At 37.9% G+C, this 17,178-nt stretch overlaps 1 protein-coding gene across 1 annotated transcript; it reads right to left on the reverse strand.

The window, feature by feature from the left end:
• Positions 1 to 3,903: 3,903 nt before the first annotated feature.
• On the reverse strand, positions 3,904 to 10,004 carry LOC126492517 (P2Y purinoceptor 6-like). Its single transcript, XM_050128975.1, has 2 exons — positions 9,884 to 10,004; positions 3,904 to 5,248 (listed from the first exon to the last, which is right to left on the reverse strand). Coding segments are annotated over exons 1-2 (681 nt in total). The 5' UTR covers positions 9,886 to 10,004; the 3' UTR covers positions 3,904 to 4,569.
• Between the last annotated feature and the right edge of the window lie 7,174 nt (positions 10,005 to 17,178).

Raw genomic sequence — 17,178 nt, forward strand, 5'->3', positions numbered from 1 at the left:
GATGTCTCTCCTGGTGCCTGGACCGGAACTCCTTGCTGCTAGGTGTCTCGTAAACAAAGGACCTACCTAGCTTGCTGCAGGCAGGCTAGTGGGGACAAAGGAGCTACCACCCTCCCGTTTGCCTGCCGATTCGGATTCGGTCCTAGAGCCCGGACAGGCTGGGCTGGGAGATGTTATGTGGTCAAAGAGGGAAGGGAGTCAGACGGAGGGGGCGGGGAGGGTTGTGGATGCAAGCTGGGTGGGATAGGAAGAGAGAGCAATAGCAAAAAATTTTAAAGTTACATTAAATTGTCAGAATGTGGTGCTAATCCCAATATGTAAATCATATAAGTCTTTATGTTGATAGTAAAAACTGATGTCCCTCCAAGAGAACCAACATTGTTTCTGATTTATAATTTCCACTCTAGTGGTTTTTGCTTGACTTTTCCTGCCATAATAAATAGCCCTTTCTCTATAGATCAGGGTACTAACATGGGGTTCTGCAAGTTATTAAGTATGTCTATAGCAGTTAGTTATACATCCTGGAACTGAAGAGATAATGGAAAAAATAAATTTGGCAAGACATTAGACATAAGGGGGGCTGAGCTTCACTGATCATTTATCCCTTAAATTCCCCCATCCTGACTGACATATCACAGTGATGTTTTGGGTATTTTGAAATTAGTGTCACTTCAGACCCTCTACCTACCAATCTTCCAAAAGTCTATTTCCGCTTTCTCAATGCAAAGTCACCCTAGTTAGTAAAGCCATGGGACACTTTGACTTGTAGGATGTGTAACAGTATAATTATAGGCATACTCCCTTACACGAGGACACATATCCTCCACTTAATTCAAGTGAATATGGTTTGAAAATTGGCATTAGATGAAGAAATTGGAGACTCCTGTTTCTCTATTGTTATTATGTAGCCTAGTTTAACATGAGACTTAACCATGCAGCCCAGGCTGACCTTAAACTCATGATTCTTCTATCTCAGTTTCCTGAGTTCTGTGATTACAGGGATGTACTACCATACCTAAACTGCTGCTGCTGCTGCTGCTACTGATGCTGCCTCTGCCGTTTCCTCTACTTTCTCCTCCTTTTCTTCTTTGTCATTGTAGCCATCTTTATGATTCAAATTTCAGTATTCTTTACTTGGCCTAGAATTCTTCAACATAGGAAAATCAAAAAAGAATTTAATAAACCTTCTAGATATATTCTATTTCTTTTCACAATGATCAATAAACTAAAACTACATACATATTTCTGACTCTGTGCACTAGACTATTCTGAGCACGTCTTTGACTGTAGTGTACATTACTGTAACTGTAGTCCTATCAACTTTGATGTCCTGTGCCACCAATGGGTTGGTAGCATCCCAGACTCTACTATTCTATTATGATGAGGAATTCCTTTGTGATATATTTTTTTTGTCTATAAAAAGAAACCACAAAGTTCTTCAAGAACATTAGCCATAGGATTTAGAGAATTATATTATTTAATCTTTACCTAAAATTGCATATATGTTTGTATACATTTTAACTAAAGATATGTCACTTGTGATGACAATACTTTACCCCCAAACCATACACACTCTAATGAAGGACACAGTGCCAAACAAGGGAAACCCCCTTTTAGGGTTTTTCAGGAAACTCAAAGACAGACTTTGGTCTTATGACTTATAGGTCATAGTCATTGCCCTTTGTTGTCTTCCATAATAAAATAGTAAGACCCTATTGGTGAAGAAACCACATACTTTAGAGACAGGACTTGAGAAACCAAACTTGGTTATGACCTGGAATCCTCCTCTCCAACAACTACCTCTCATAGTATGTGAACAAGTCATGCAAGCTGCTGAGAAATTAAAGAAATCAACAGTCTTATCCAGCTGTGATGCCAAAGAACCACAACAATGGCCAGCATAGATAGATGCTACAAAAGATGCATCAGTGGTGCTTATAGCTTGGGGGTATGCAATAGGCACCTGATTGGATATGAGGAGGGAATTCATGCTGTACAGTAGGCTGAATCATCTACTCATGGCTGGTGAGGCAGTGGAACCTCAGCGAGCACCTACTACTGCCATTTTCTAAAACCACTGTAATTTCAAACTAAATTTTAAACATTTATACTTATATCAACAGAAAAAAATGTAGTTTTTCCCATCATCAAAGAAGGTTTCTTTTTTTCTTTTTCTTTTCAGCGCCAGTAGTAGAGAGAGGCCATTATAGAAAATCAAAGTGCCGTTAATAACTGACTATCAAATACCCTTCCCAGTTAATAAATTTGTAACACAAATCTGATACCTAAAGCTCAAGGACTGTAATGGAAGAGGAAACAGAAAAATTGTAAGAGCCAGAGGACCAAGTGATCGGTTACAAGACAACATCTTCTTTTTCAAAAAATTCAAGAGAAAGAACACCAAAGTACAGGGGGTAAGGAGCAGGGAATGGATCTGCAAAGAGTTTTAACAAGGAGCAAAAGTGAATATGATCAAAATGCAGTGTATGTAAATCTCAAAGAAATAATAAAATGCATTATTTTAAAATGAATGTTGGCAATCTCTAATAAACCTTTTTATTCATGTTCATGGCAAAAGAGTGTGTGTTATCACTCTAACATTCTAATCTCCATAAGCTTATTTGGCCTAATCCAATGCTATGTCCTTCACCCTTAGACTCCACCCTTCGTATCTATTACTTAACATTTCACTCAAGTTCCCATCTGTCTAAATTAGAAAACTCATACAGTTCTTGTACATCTTAACAAACATCCTTATGCAACACACCTCATCTTTTAGTGCTTGCTGGGACTTGAGTTTAATTACAGACCCAGAATTAGCAGAGATATAACTGTAAGAACCCAGGAAGATACTTGACTGGTGCAAGACAACCTTGATATGAGATTCTGTAAGAGTTTCTTTGGCAAAGGAGAGTTCTTCCTTTGATGAGACTGTTTCTACTGACAAAATGAACTTGGCTAACCTTAGGGTTTCAGTGTCTTCAGGTCTTAAGCATTTGACCATTTACCCCATGTCAATTTTGAATATCCCCTTCTTTCCCAATTAATGTCTTCACTTATGAAGTTAGAAGTTCTAGTTAAGCTGTAACTTGCTCAAATGAAGGCATCTAGTTTCGACTTTTCATCGTGTCAATTCTGTCACTACAGGGAAGAATCTTTCAGAGAAGATTTTGGTGTTTTCAAATCATTACTTCACTTGAACTAGGAATTAAAAACCTCTAATTCATTCCTTTCTTTTTTCACTTGGCAAATTAAAAGTAATAGAATTCTTTAATCTCTGTAAACTCACTATTTTATAAGGATGCCCTAGGGTACCCAGCCAGGTGTCATAGTACACTTGAGCTGTCATCTCAACACTTGAGAGGTAGAATTGTGAGGATCAGGAGTCAAAGACTAGTCTCAGCAACATAATGAGTTCAAAGCCTCCCCTTTGTATGTGTTCACCAAGAGATTTCATTGACACTATTCAATCATGCTCTTTTATACCTCTTGCCATATCATCCTATATCCTATCAGAGTCCTTTTTACTACTAGAAATAGAGACATCAAAACTCTTAAATCCAGTTACATTAGAGAAGAAATGTCAAAATCCCAAAACTATTTCAGAAAACTTGTAAGACTCTGCTTCTCTGGAATGACTCTCAGTAGCAAAAATCAGCTAGGGTTCTCTGAAATTAAAACTAAAAATAAACAGAACATATGGGATATGACATTTTCTCTTTCTGTTTTTATTTTGAGATTATAATACTATTACAGTATTTTTCCCTTTTCTCCCCCCAAACCACCCCATATACCTACCCCTCCTTGCTCTCATTCAATTCTTGGCCTCTTTGCCATCAATTGTAATTGCTGAAGAGAAGGTGGAAAGATTCTAAGAGCTGGCAGATAAGGGGATTTCTTTGAGGCTGTCTTTCCTAGTAATGTCAGAAGCTACATCCATGAAGTCTCACCAACATGGCTGCCTAAACAGGACCTGAACAAAGACAATGCCAACAGACAGGCTAACATGGAGAGGGAAAGCTCACAAGGCCTCAACTTTAGGCAAATAACTACAGGCAACTAAGTAAACCAGAGAGCAAGAGAAAAATGTCTTCCCCAGGGAAAAGCATCAATTGGTTATTCAGTCCCAAGTGATCAGTTCTGAAGACATACATACAAGTGTTATTACACAGACTGAGCAGGTTGTGGCTTCTCTTTCTTTTCAGTTAACCATCTTAGATGATTTTTCAGAGCTAGAAAGTTCAAACTTTGTGGCAGTGAGCCACGAAGCTGGAACGCCGGAAACACAGGTGATGTAGTCTTGAGTCTGGAATGTGCAGTGCAGACAACAGCTTCGAACCTCAAGTTACCAGTCTTCAGGCAATATTTTTTTTTTTGATGGAAAACTTGTGTTTTTCTCTCAAGGCCTTCAGCTGATTAGATGAGGTCCAGTTTCACTACTGATGTTAGTCTCTTTTTCTTAATAGTAGCAAATTACAAGTTAATTGTATCTATAAAATGTCTTCACAGCACCATTAACATGAGTGTTTAACAAAACAACTGGGCACCAGATCTCACATTCCTAACAAACTAAATATAGAAGTCCCTGAAATAAATTTTATAAAAAAGATAAACATTGAAGATTCTTAAAAGAACTCCAGTCGGGTAAACAAGTAATTTCAGCAATGCTGTGGTGTCATAACAGAAATTCACCAATAGCTGAGCTTGCCTATGAATGCCAAGATAAGAAACGTTAAAGCCTTTGATGCACTCAAGCTGATAAAGGAAACACTCAATAATTACAGCAGCCCAGATGATCTTAGAAGCTACTCTGGCACATCTAACATTCCTTATGTGGCGAGTCTCTACTGGAAGAAAAGTAATCAGAAAAGCCTCTAGGCTAACACAGCTGAGTAAAAGGGAACTGGCATGAACATTTGCAATTTGGAAGTTCTGCCTCAAGGCAGATTGAAAAGAAGCTAAAGATGTGTCACTATTTGTCACTCCTGCTGTGATGGTAGAAAAAATGTTGCAGCCAACTAATATGTCTGCCTGAGCTATGTTACTAATAAACACCACAGTGGATTTTCTGGATACAGAAGGAAATGTCAATATCAGCATGACATACAGACTAGCGAGCAATCCCAGTAGGGTCATGATGGCATTTGGAGAAGGTAAGACTAGATATTGGATGTATTTGAACACCAGGTACCTTCGGAGGTCTTTCATATGGTCTCGATGTATTAAAATGTGAAGTTGGGCAGGATTCCTAGAGTAAGGTAGAGAAGAAAAAATTTCTATAATATTATATGCAACACAACTTAACGCACTTGAAACTATAGTTCTGTGCATGAGAGTTAGTGGTTTTAATAACTTTCCCATGGTTAGACCCAGTTTCGTATTATATCACACAGGCATCTAAAATGACATCATACTTTTGGTGGCAATTGATGGCAAAGACAAAAATCTTTTTTTTCCAGTACTGGATAGAAGCACACAGGAGGCAGTGAGGCCAGCAGATCTGAGTTCAAGGCTAGTCTAGTCGACACAGTGAGTTCCAGGAGTCAGTTCTGTGTTAGAGAGAACTTTTCTCAAAGAAAACAAAACAGCAACTAAAAATCACATTTCTTCTGTTTAAAAGCTTTCTATATATAAACTGATGTCTCAGGGTTTCATCTTTTCTTCTGATCACTTAGAGTAACCAAAGAATTAAAAGAAATTTTCCTGAGGAGATTGATTCATATATCAGAATCAGGAAAATTCTTGGGGCAGATGTCTAGTAGAGAGAAAACAGTATTCTTCTTGATCAATGCACTAGAAATGAGAGGTAAATGTTACACTTACAATTTCTAAATGAAATTATGACAATATTTAAATGATCTCTCCTCCTTCACACAGAAATACTTTTTAAAGCTAACAACTGTTTCTTCTACAGTCGCCCACCCCGCCACAATAATTCTTCACATTGGTATCCTTTGCATTTACAAATAGCATGCTTAGAACATTTTTTCCATTCATCTGAAATCTCCTCTATGATTTCTGTCATATGTACCATCATGACACTAAGGAAGAGCATTTTGTGTGGCAGCTATTAAAACAAGAGTGACATGGAGAACATCCTCAAGGAAATCATTACACATAGATAGCATTTTCTAGTTAGGATTATCATTTCTGTGATGAAACAGCATCATCAAAGCAACTTGGGGAGGAAAGGATTTATATGGTTTATGCTTCCACATCACAGATTATCATCAAAGAAAGTCAGGATAGGAACTCAAACAGGGCAGGAACCTGGAGGCAGAAACTGATACAGAGGCCATGGATGGGTTCCGCTTACTGGGTTGTTTCCCATGCCTTTCTCATCCTGCTTTCTTATAAAACCCAAGACTACCAACCAACAGTGGCATCACTCACAATGCGCTGGACTCTCTCCCATCAATCAATAATTGAGAAAATGCTCTGCAGACTTGCCTACAACCTGATCTTATGGAGGCATTTTTTTCCTCAATTGTGGTTCCCTATTCTCAGATGACTTTTGCCTGTGTTTTGAAATGTAATTTGATACAAAGTATAAAGTAGGGGTATTTTCACTGCAAAGAAAATTATATAAAAATCTATGTTTCTGATAGTGTCTCAAAATTCCAGAATGTAGTTTGCTATGTGAGATGCGTAAACTTTTTTTTTTGTTCTCAAGACGGCATGACTAAGAAAAAATATGCATGGAAGACACAATTTAAAATGTCTAAGGTTCAGAAAGCCAATCTGAATGAGTTCCTAGATAAAGGTTAATAATAATCTTCAGCCTATCAGGGTCATTAAGTTGTGTTGTCTGTAGGGATACTTTATTTGTATTTTTAATAAATAAAGCTTTCCTGAAGGTCAGAGTATAAAGCAAAGGCACTAGAGGTCAGGGAGTGGTAGCAAACACCTTTAATCCCAGAACGTGGAGAGGCAGATGGATCTCTGAATTCAAGGCTACCCTGAGCTACACAAAATCAATTGAGAAAAAGATCCAGGTGGTGGTGGTTCACACTTTTAATCCTAGTGTTTGGGAGTCACACACCTTAATCCTAGCACTAGGGAGGTGGTGTCAGGAGCAATGTAACTGGGCAGCAAGAAGAATATAAAGGGGAAAAGACAGGAACCCAGTGGAGTGTGGAGTCTGAGTATTTGTGGAGACAGGATTTTGCCCTTTTGATATGAAGATTAGGTAGAGGTAAAAGGTCTCTATAGTGGTTAGCTGCTTTGCTTTTCTAATCTTCAGCTTGAACACCAATATATGTCTCTGGGTTTTTATTTTTTGTTCTACAGTTGTCATACCTTTGTGATTTTCCAAGAGACAGACTTTTCAGTCAGATAATTCAAATTTGTGATGTTCAGAAGTGCTTACTTGCTCATGGAGTGTTCTGTTTTGTTTTTAACACCAGGTGAAGCAGAGCTCAACAGCTGCTTTGCTGCTTTTCATTGGAGTCCTACAAATTCCACCTCTAGCAAACAAAGGGATTATGAACCACTGTGCCTGATGAACAGAACTGAAAAACTACTCAACAAATCTGTAGCAAGCCAAATTCAGTATCGTGTTTAGAATCATACAACATGATAACATGGGATTTGTTCCTGGAATGAAAGTATGAAAGGTGTTTTTTTATTATTATTATTTTGCACTCCCTTAAAAAGTGATCTTAAGTTGGGCATAATGGCACAGACCTTTAATCCTAGTGCTTGGGAGAAAGAGTCAGGCAGATCTCTATGAGTTCAAGGCCAACCTTGTCTACAGAACAAGTTCCAGGACAGCCAGAACTGTTACACAGAAACCCTGTCTTGAAAAATTAAAATAAAAGTTAAAAAAAGAAAGAAAAAGTGATCCTAATTTTAGTGACTAAAAAGAGACAAGGCTTTTGTAGGCTCAGTAACTTAAACAAACTCGCATATGACTAAGAAATGCAGGAACTTCTAATACAGGCTTGTCTAAACAGCAAAGTTTTCCTCTTTGCAACCCAACATGTTTTCTAAGATTCTACAAGAACTTACCTTTGGATACTTTTCATTAATTTGAAATTACAGATTAGGATGTCAATATACAAAGAATTTTTCAAAAAAGTCAACCTTGCTATATTTCTTCTTTCACCACCTTTAAAACCAGTCCTTTAAATTCTTCGTTATTAAAGTAACCTTGGGATAGTTTTACAAAAACTTTAGGCAACTAAGGAAGGCTGAGAGTGAAAAAAAAGTTTCTCCAGGGAAGAGCACACCAATTGGTAATTCACTACCAAATAGTCAACACTGAAAACATATATCTAAATAACATTATGCAGACTGAGAAGGCTATGTTTAGAAATACAGATGCATATGCATACATGTATGCAATAACATTTTTTAAAGACTGAAAATTTAAAAGAAAATACAAAGGGGGTCATGGAAGTGATTGGAGGGAAAAGGGGAAGTAGAAATGATGTAATTATATTTCAATATTTAAAAAGTGGAAGGAAGGAAAAAGAATATTAGGTGATTGGAACAGGCATATCAAAAGACATGGGTTTCAAGCTGCTTACAAATGGAATAAAGAGAAAGATACTGGCTACAGTATGAAATACTGAAAGAAGAAAAATAAATAATGAAGACAAAATAAATGCCCAAAGAAAATTTCTTTTACTTGTCATTATGTTCAAAAGGATTTGAATCTCAAAAAACAACCATGTTTAGGTCAGGTCTTTTTTACTACCCCATGTGTCCTTTTCCATTTACCTCCTTTTCACTTTTAAAGCAAGGCCAGATGCATTATTCCAATCATCTTATAGAGAGAGAGAGGGGGGGGAGGGAGAGGGAGAGGGAAAGAAAGAAAGAAAGATGAGGGAGAGAGAGAGGGTGAACTGGAAGAGCACACCCCCCCCCCCCAAAGAAAAAAATCAATGGACAGCTAGGCTAATCTTAGGCTAGTTATCACATTTATGCATTTGTCAATGAGAAAGGGGATTGTTTCATGAATAATTCTTAGAGGAAAGTGGGCCAGGGCAGGCAATGGAGTCAGAAAACTGTTGTTTAGAATTCTGTAGATGGCCATATCTCCTGATCTGGGCCAGGAAATCCCACTTCAAAGACCCTTGCATGAGTGAGTACGTGCAAATGTCAAGTTACATCACGTCAGAAGGATGTGAAACCGAACAACTCCGAACCACACAGAAGTGTAGCTATGTACTATGATTTCTATCAAAAGCAATCTGATTGTGTTTATCGCTTTGATTGTGGTAATATCTTCGTATTTGTGTGTGTATGCTCAAATTTGTCACTTTAAAGGTGATCACTTTTATAAGTTATGTTTCATTACTTATTTTAAAAGAGAAATGTAACTCCATTTCCAAAACAAAATAAAGCAACCTGAAATTTGATCGTGTGAATTAAAGTTGATGAACTAACTCTGTTTACATTGCCAAGCATAATTATGGGTTCTCACAAAATACAAAGTGATTTTTTAATAAAAGTCAAGTGAATTGTTTTCTGAAGTCAGACTAGTCGAACTGTACAGTTTCGTTTCTTAATATAGCAAGACAGTGTCTAATCTGTACTATATGACACCAAAGATAAAAATATTTGATACATATTTATAGCTTGCCCTCTGTCAGTTCAGAATTTAGAGGAAGAACACAACAGAAACGTGCATATGTACATGCATATGAAAATATTCTAGCGGGCAGTAACAGATAGTAAGAGTTAGTTACTTAATGAGTATACTGGGTACAACGATTTAAGGCAGCAACAACCAAAAAACCTTCACCTTCACATCTACTGGTAATTTGGCTACATTTTTTCCTTGGTATCCAAATTGACAAACGTGTTTGTTGAGATTAGTTACAGACATGCTTAATGCTTCTAGTTAGACATATTCAAAAATAGAGGTCATACTTACATGATGATGAAGAATCCAACCAGATACAAGGGGTTGGTGTAGGTAAACAGAATCAGGGTAAACTTTCTGTTTAGATGTCTTCTTTTCTGGGCTGCATTTCACTGGAAGTCGTGGGTAAGCTGTTCATCTAATGCCTCTGCCAAGGAATTTGCTACAGCAGATTTCACAGGAAATGTCTGAATCATTGCCTTTAATAGATTATGTGTGTGTGTGTGTGTGTGAGAGAGAGAGAGAGAGAGAGAGAGAGAGAGAGAGAGAGAGAGAGAGAGAGATGGAAAAGTTGATACTTCTATTTTTGCAGCAACTTCTTATTTTCCCTTTGAAGATGTGAGGAATGCAGTCTTCATCAGATGGAAAAACACCTGAAGTTTTGAACATGTTAAAGCTTGGCAATTAAAATCCTTTGTGAAAGAAGACAGGATATACATAAACAAATATCCACATGGAATTTTAAGGGCGAGTCTGAGTCTGAAGGATAAAATACCCTAAAATTCACAGCTTCCCGGTGATTCCATAAGAATTTATGCTAAGAAACGCACAGGGTGTTTTTTCTTCATTTTAATGGTATTTTTACTATGAATGTTGTGTGTGGCAGGATGGAGAAACAGAGATAGGCAGAAGGACAAGCACAGACAGATAAGACAGGAGATACAAGATACAAGAAGAGAGAAAGGGAAGAAGAAAGAAAAAAAGAAGGAAGGTTCAGGAATCTTAATCTGAATATTTAAGTAAAAGCAAATTCCAGGCCTGCAATGGAGCTTAAGTAACAATATTGTCTTGTATCAATGTTTGTCATCAACTTTCGCATAACACTTAAAAAAACCAACACACCCTGTACACTTATGAGCTAAGTATTCCATTTTCAGGTGACAAAACTCAGCAACACCAATAAAGCCACGACTAGCATCCACATTTGTGCACTCTTGACTGCAGACTCTTTTCATTGGAATAATAAAAAAAAAAGAAGTTTACATGTGAAACTGCAGGGGTTGGAAAGACAGCTCAACAGTTAAGAGCACATACTACTTTTAAAAAGGCAGTTTTATTCTTCACAGTCACATTGAACTTTTTATAGCTTCCTGTAACTCCATTCCCAGAGGATTTAACATCTATTTTTGACTTTCCCAGGTACCTGTATTCACAGGCACATACACATATGCAAAACTAAAAATAATTTTAAAAAATTTAAGAGTGGTTTGCCTGCATAAATGTGGATTTGCCACAATGTGTGCATTGCTCATGGAGGCCAGAACAGGGCACCATATCTCCGTGGAACTGAACTTGCAGATGGTTGTTAGGTTTCACGTGGTTGCTGGGAACCAAGCCTGGGTATTTTGCAAGAGCACCCGGTGCTCTTAACCTCTGAGCCATGTTTCCAGTCCAAAATAAATCATTTTTTAAAAAATGTGAAACTGTAAGGAATTGAGGCAAAGTGGGCAGGCCTCCAATGTGAGAGTGTGAGAGACCATAGAAATCAGAAACTTTAAAATGGCATCACAATTTCAGGGACCCACAGCCTTCCCAAAACCCCTCCCTACTTCCAACATATTTTATAGTTTCTTCTTAAAAGACTCTGCTATGTATTTTGTGGAACATCAACATTTTGCAGATCATCCAGCATTTAGTGTGGTAAAAATGTTCAACAGGAAGTGGGGACTTGCGCTGACAACATAATACCTATGGCACTGCAAACTCCTGTCTAACCAGGATTATCCCCCAAACAACTGGGAAAGGAACTGTTGGCAGCTGCTGGCTCCCAGCTGACATGTTTGTCCTTGATGATCTGCCACTGGAGAATGATAACAGACCTGTAGTCTATTTTATTATATGAGTTCTGGCACCAGCTCTTTTTTCCCCTCTGCCAAAGACAAAACATATTCTCAACTTCATTCCTTGATGAGTAGAACAGAGCTTCTGGTGGTCAAAAATTCCCTGCTTAATTTTTCTATGCAAGCTTGCATACATTTTTCTTTTTGACCAAAAGAAAAGAGAAAAAATGCCTTTGGTTTCGCCAAACCAAAATGCTTACCAGAAGTCTTCAGTAGTTTGGCTGGAATTAATATTAATATAATTAATTAACATAATATGTATTAAATTCCCATCTCTTTGAAAAGGACCATCAAAGCTCATACCTTCCTCCCCCTTAGTCACAAGGTTTGCTGCCTTATTTTCCGAGCCTTTCCTTTAGACCCATCAAACATCACTATGTAGCAAAAAATAATATGTACAAATACTTGATCATTCCTCCACATAAATTTTGGTTTCCCCCCTAAAAAGAAATTTTGATTTCTGTAGCTCATCACAGTACCTTACACATAATGTACTAAACTCTCATAGTTAGAATTTTGAGGTGTTAAATACATAATGCCATTACCTGGCACTGAAGGTATCTTCCCCAAATCATTAAGCAACATAAATCAAATTACAAAGTGTAATAACTCATACTAACTCTTAAATAAACTCTAACTGTACAACTCCCCAGCTTTGAATTTTGATCCCCACCTGTTTAAATAACATCATATCTAAACAAAATTGATAAAGAGAGAAAGAAGACACAGACTGAGACACAGTGACACAGACACAGAGAGATACAGAGAGACAGAAGATTGTCTTGTTGCCAAGAGCTTATCTGGTCCAACTGTTTAACTGTTCTGGAAGTAAAGTACTATTGAATAAAATAAGCAATAGGTAAAGAAATTTTGAGTCCTCTTTCTACCATGTATACAATTCAAACACCCTGAAAGTCCATATCAAACACAAAATGACTGTTTGGATCCTACAGATTATACTAAAGTCTTTAAGTGTCCTCCTCCCATCAGATTTATAACATTTATGTATTTAATCACATCATCAACACCCCCATTTAAGTCAGCAATAAAAATATTGAATTAGGATAGGAACCAAGATGGACCTCTTGTGATGCTTCATATTAAAGACCTGTCTCAGTCAACATAGATAAACCAAAATTTGCTCTTTGAAGATAATAATCAGTCATGAAACTTAGTGTTCATCCATACTCCAAAATACTAACTTATCCCTGAAAAGAATATTTTCTATAGAACAGCAGCCTGTCTTTATCAAAAATTAAAAATTAATTAATCAATTAAGAAAATAAAAACAAACAAAGAAGCCAAAAGCACCAGAGACGCTAAGAGCAATGACTGGATATGAACTTGGGCAACTGAAGGAAAATAGAGTTAGAGTTTGGAAACCAGACACAATTCTCTGGTATCTAGATGCCATAATTCAAGTAATAGTACTCTTTACCTTTTCAGGGGAAACATGAATCACCCTCTAATCTTTTCAACTTCTCAAACTTTATTTTTCTTCTAAGAAAAGAAAATGGTCATTATTGTGAATAATGGCATGAGGAAAATGCAGAGAAAGTGATCAAAGGGAAAAAATTCATTTGGTATTAATATGTTTTTAAAATGCAGAGAGCGTAGCCTGGGGCCTATATTTCATGATACTTTTATATTGTTGAAATTTGTCAATACTGTAGATCTTAGGGGTCTCACCATTAAAGACATGTAAACAATATCTCCCTAAATCAAATCCTTACTTTGTAAGGTCTACCCTCTTTATATCCTCACAGATATATTAACTAAATTTCCAAACTGAGGAAACTCATGAGATTATCTACTATAATGACACCTTTCATTTACCAGATGATGAAAGCAAGTTCTAGAAAATGCAAATAATTTGGCATAGGGCCTACAGAAAACTAGCATATGAGTTGAAAGTAGAAGTTCTTTTCATATCTTTTGCCAGAATATCTTTCCATCATGATTCAGAATCGCATGGAGGCTAAAAAGTCTCCCTTGTCATTGCCACAAAAATGGAAGAATGGATGAAGAAGTATGGAATATATACATATTAGAGTAGTACTCAGCAGTAAAAAAACAATGACTTCTTGAATTTTGCATACAAATGGACGGAAATAGAAAACACTATCCTGAATGAGGTAAGCCAGACCCAAAAAGAGGAACATGGGATGTACTCACTCACATTTGGTTTCTAGCCATAAATAAAGGACATCGTGCCTATAATTCGTGATCCTAGAGAAGCTAAATAAGAAGGTGAACCCAAAGAAAAACATACAGGCATCCTCCTGAATATTAACCTTTATCAGGCGATGAAAGGAGACAGAGACAGAGACCCACATTGGAGCACCGGACTGAAATCTCAAGGTCCAAATCAGGAGCAGATGGAGAGAGAGCACGAGCAAGGAACTCAGGACCGCGAGGGGTGCACCCACACACTGAGACAATGGGGATGTTCTATCGGGAACTCACCAAGGCCAGCTGGCCTGGGTCTGAAAAATCATGGGATAAAACCGGACTCGCTGAACATAGTGGACAATGAGGACTACTGAGAACTCAAGAACAATCGCACTGGGTTTTGATCCTACTGCAAGTACTGGCTTTGTGGGAGCCTAGGCAGTTTGGATGCTCACCTTACTAGACCTGGATGGAGGAGGGTGGTCCTTGGACTTCCCACAGGGCAGGGAACCCTGATTGCTCTTTGGGCTGATGAGGGACGGGGACTTGATCGGGGGAGGGAGAGGGAAATGGGAGGCGGTGGCGGGAAGAGACAGAAATCGTTAATAAATAATTAATAAAAAAATAAAATAAAAATATTCCTATTTGCACCATAAAAAATTAAACTATATACTTTTTTTCTCTCTCTGTGTGTAAATGTCTCTGTATGTATGCACATGCATTTGCAGGTACATGTGCATATGTATGTACACATATGAGGGGAACAAAAGCTGCATCAAATATTCCTCAATAACTCTTGACTTAATTTTTTGAGACAGAGTCTCTTGTTGAACCTGGGGCTTAGTGATTTGGCTAGACTGGCTGGTTATACAAGCCCCATGGATATTCCTGTCTCTGCCTCCCCAGTGCAAGAATAACAGACAGGCACTATTGCACCATCCTTTTTCTATTGGTACAGGAGATCAAACTCAGGTCCTCATGTTTGCAGGTCAAGCATTTTAGTGATTGAACCACCTGTCCAGGGCCTATACATTGCTTTTTATATGTTTCTTGGAGCACTTCTATATTTGTCAAGCTATGCTTTCTTTGACGCTAGCTCTCTTTTTCACCGGTGTTGAGAACTGAAGAAAAAAAAAAAAAAACAAGCAATTGAGATTGTGATATGCTTTACTCAGCATTTGTCCCTTGTAACTCAAAGCCTAATAGCTTTCATGTGACAGAATTGCTGTGAAACTTGTGGTAAGATTTAAAGCTTGGATAAGAATAAACATTTCTATCTAGCAGAGACAACATGAATAATGTGAGATTGAGTGGTAAGATTATAAGTGAGAAATACTTCCGTACTGCATGCTATTTTGAAACAGAAATGCTTACTTGCCACAAGCATATAATGATAGAAGTACAAATATAAATGTAATTCACCCCAAAGAAAAACATTTTTAATAATTTGTAAATGTTTAAAGGGTATTCAAACAATGATACAAGATATTACAAAGACACTAAGGTATCAAAAGAAATAATCTACAGAAACAGAGAAGCAGTCATGCTAAAGTCTTAAGTAAAAGTGAGAGTATATACAAATGCATATGTGAGAAAGGAAAATGAACATTTAAACACTACTAAGAGTTAGTCTACTCCTTAACACTGTAAATTACTCCACTGAAAGAAGAAAGGCAACCTGAGCAAAAATAAAGAAACACAATCAACTATTCCAGATGCACAGTCTCGGTGCACAAACAGAAATCGTTGAAAAACCAAGACAACATGTCTCTTCAACGAATTACAACAATGACACCTAATGAGGATGATCTGGAAGGACTTTCAGACAAAGAATTCAAAAGAGTGACTATAAGCATGTTTACGCAATTCATAGAAGATACAAATATACTCCAGGAAAACAAAAACATAGACATAATGAATGAAATAAGGATGCCAATCCAAAATACGAAAAAAAAATGAATTCAACAGCAGGTCACAGAATTAACACACAAAAATTTATACCATCCTAATGGGGAACCTCCTTTAGCCAATGACCTTTAAGAGGCTGGATCAAGTTAGGGTACCCAGAGAAAAACCCCGGCCTGCCCAGAGCTCGCCCTCTCTCTGGTTCTTGCATTACACACCTGAAATTTGACTTCTCATTCCTGTTCCATGAGTTTGCCTCTTATAATAAAGAAATATAATGGGAATCTTTTGAGGTTATCTTGGGATTCTTTGACTTGCATCCTCATCCCCTTTTCCAGTAACATCTAATGCCCAAATTGTGTGGGGACCGGCACACCCCCATTTCAAGACTCTCACAGCAGCTGCCTGATGCATTGGGCACTGACTCTCCCCACCCGTAGCTACAGCCAACCACCGCTGGGACCCATGTGGTGTATTTGGGCACTGACCCTCCACGACCTCGGCTCCAGCTGACTGCTCCTGATTTACAGCAGCAACACGTGGCCCTCCACAGGCTGCTGCCTCCCCAGTCAGGGATCCCAGCAGAGTGCACAGTCTGTGACTGACAGAAGGCTCTGGGTTTTCTCTTTATCCTGGTCACCAACTCTCAGAATTGCTTTGATCGTCTTAATTACTGATATTAATTTGTTTTAAAAAATCCCCTGGAGTTGTATATCAGATATCCTGAATGCAAGATATTTACATTACTAATCACAACAGTAGCAAAATTACAATTATGAAGTAGCAGCAAAAATAATTTTATGGTTGGGGGGTCACCACAATATGAGAGACTGTATTAAAGAGATACAGCATTAGGAAGTTTGAGAACTACTGCTATACATAAACAAAAAGCATACCTTAAAAAATAGTAAAATAATCTTATTCACAGTTGCCTCAAATATGTCTTGAAATAATTTATTTTTTACTTATTTACTTATTTGTTTATTTGTTTGTTTGTTTAGTAAAGATTTCTGCCAACTCCCCGCCACTGCCTCCCATATCCCTCCCCCTCCCCAGCTCAAGTCCCCCTCCTTCTTCAGCCCAAAGAGCAATCAGGGTTCCCTGCCTTGTGGGAAGTCCAAGGACCACCCACATCCATACAGGTCTAGTAAGGTGAGCATCCAAACTGCCTAGGCTCCCACAAAGCCAGTACTTGCAGTAGGATCAAAACCCAGTGCGATTGTTCTTGAGTTCTCAGTAGTCCTCATTGTCCACTATGTTCAGCGAGTCCGGTTTTATCCCATGATTTTTCAGACCCAGGCCAGCTGGCCTTGGTGAGTTCCCGATAGAACATCCCCATTGTCTCAGTGTGTGGGTGCACCCCTCGCGGTCCTGAGTTCCTTGCTCGTG

This window comes from Alexandromys fortis, unplaced genomic scaffold (assembly GCF_014885135.2).
Source record: "Alexandromys fortis isolate MF-2015 unplaced genomic scaffold, M_Fortis_MF-2015_v1.1 scaffold_251, whole genome shotgun sequence".
NCBI classification, from domain to species: domain Eukaryota; kingdom Metazoa; phylum Chordata; class Mammalia; order Rodentia; family Cricetidae; genus Alexandromys; species Alexandromys fortis.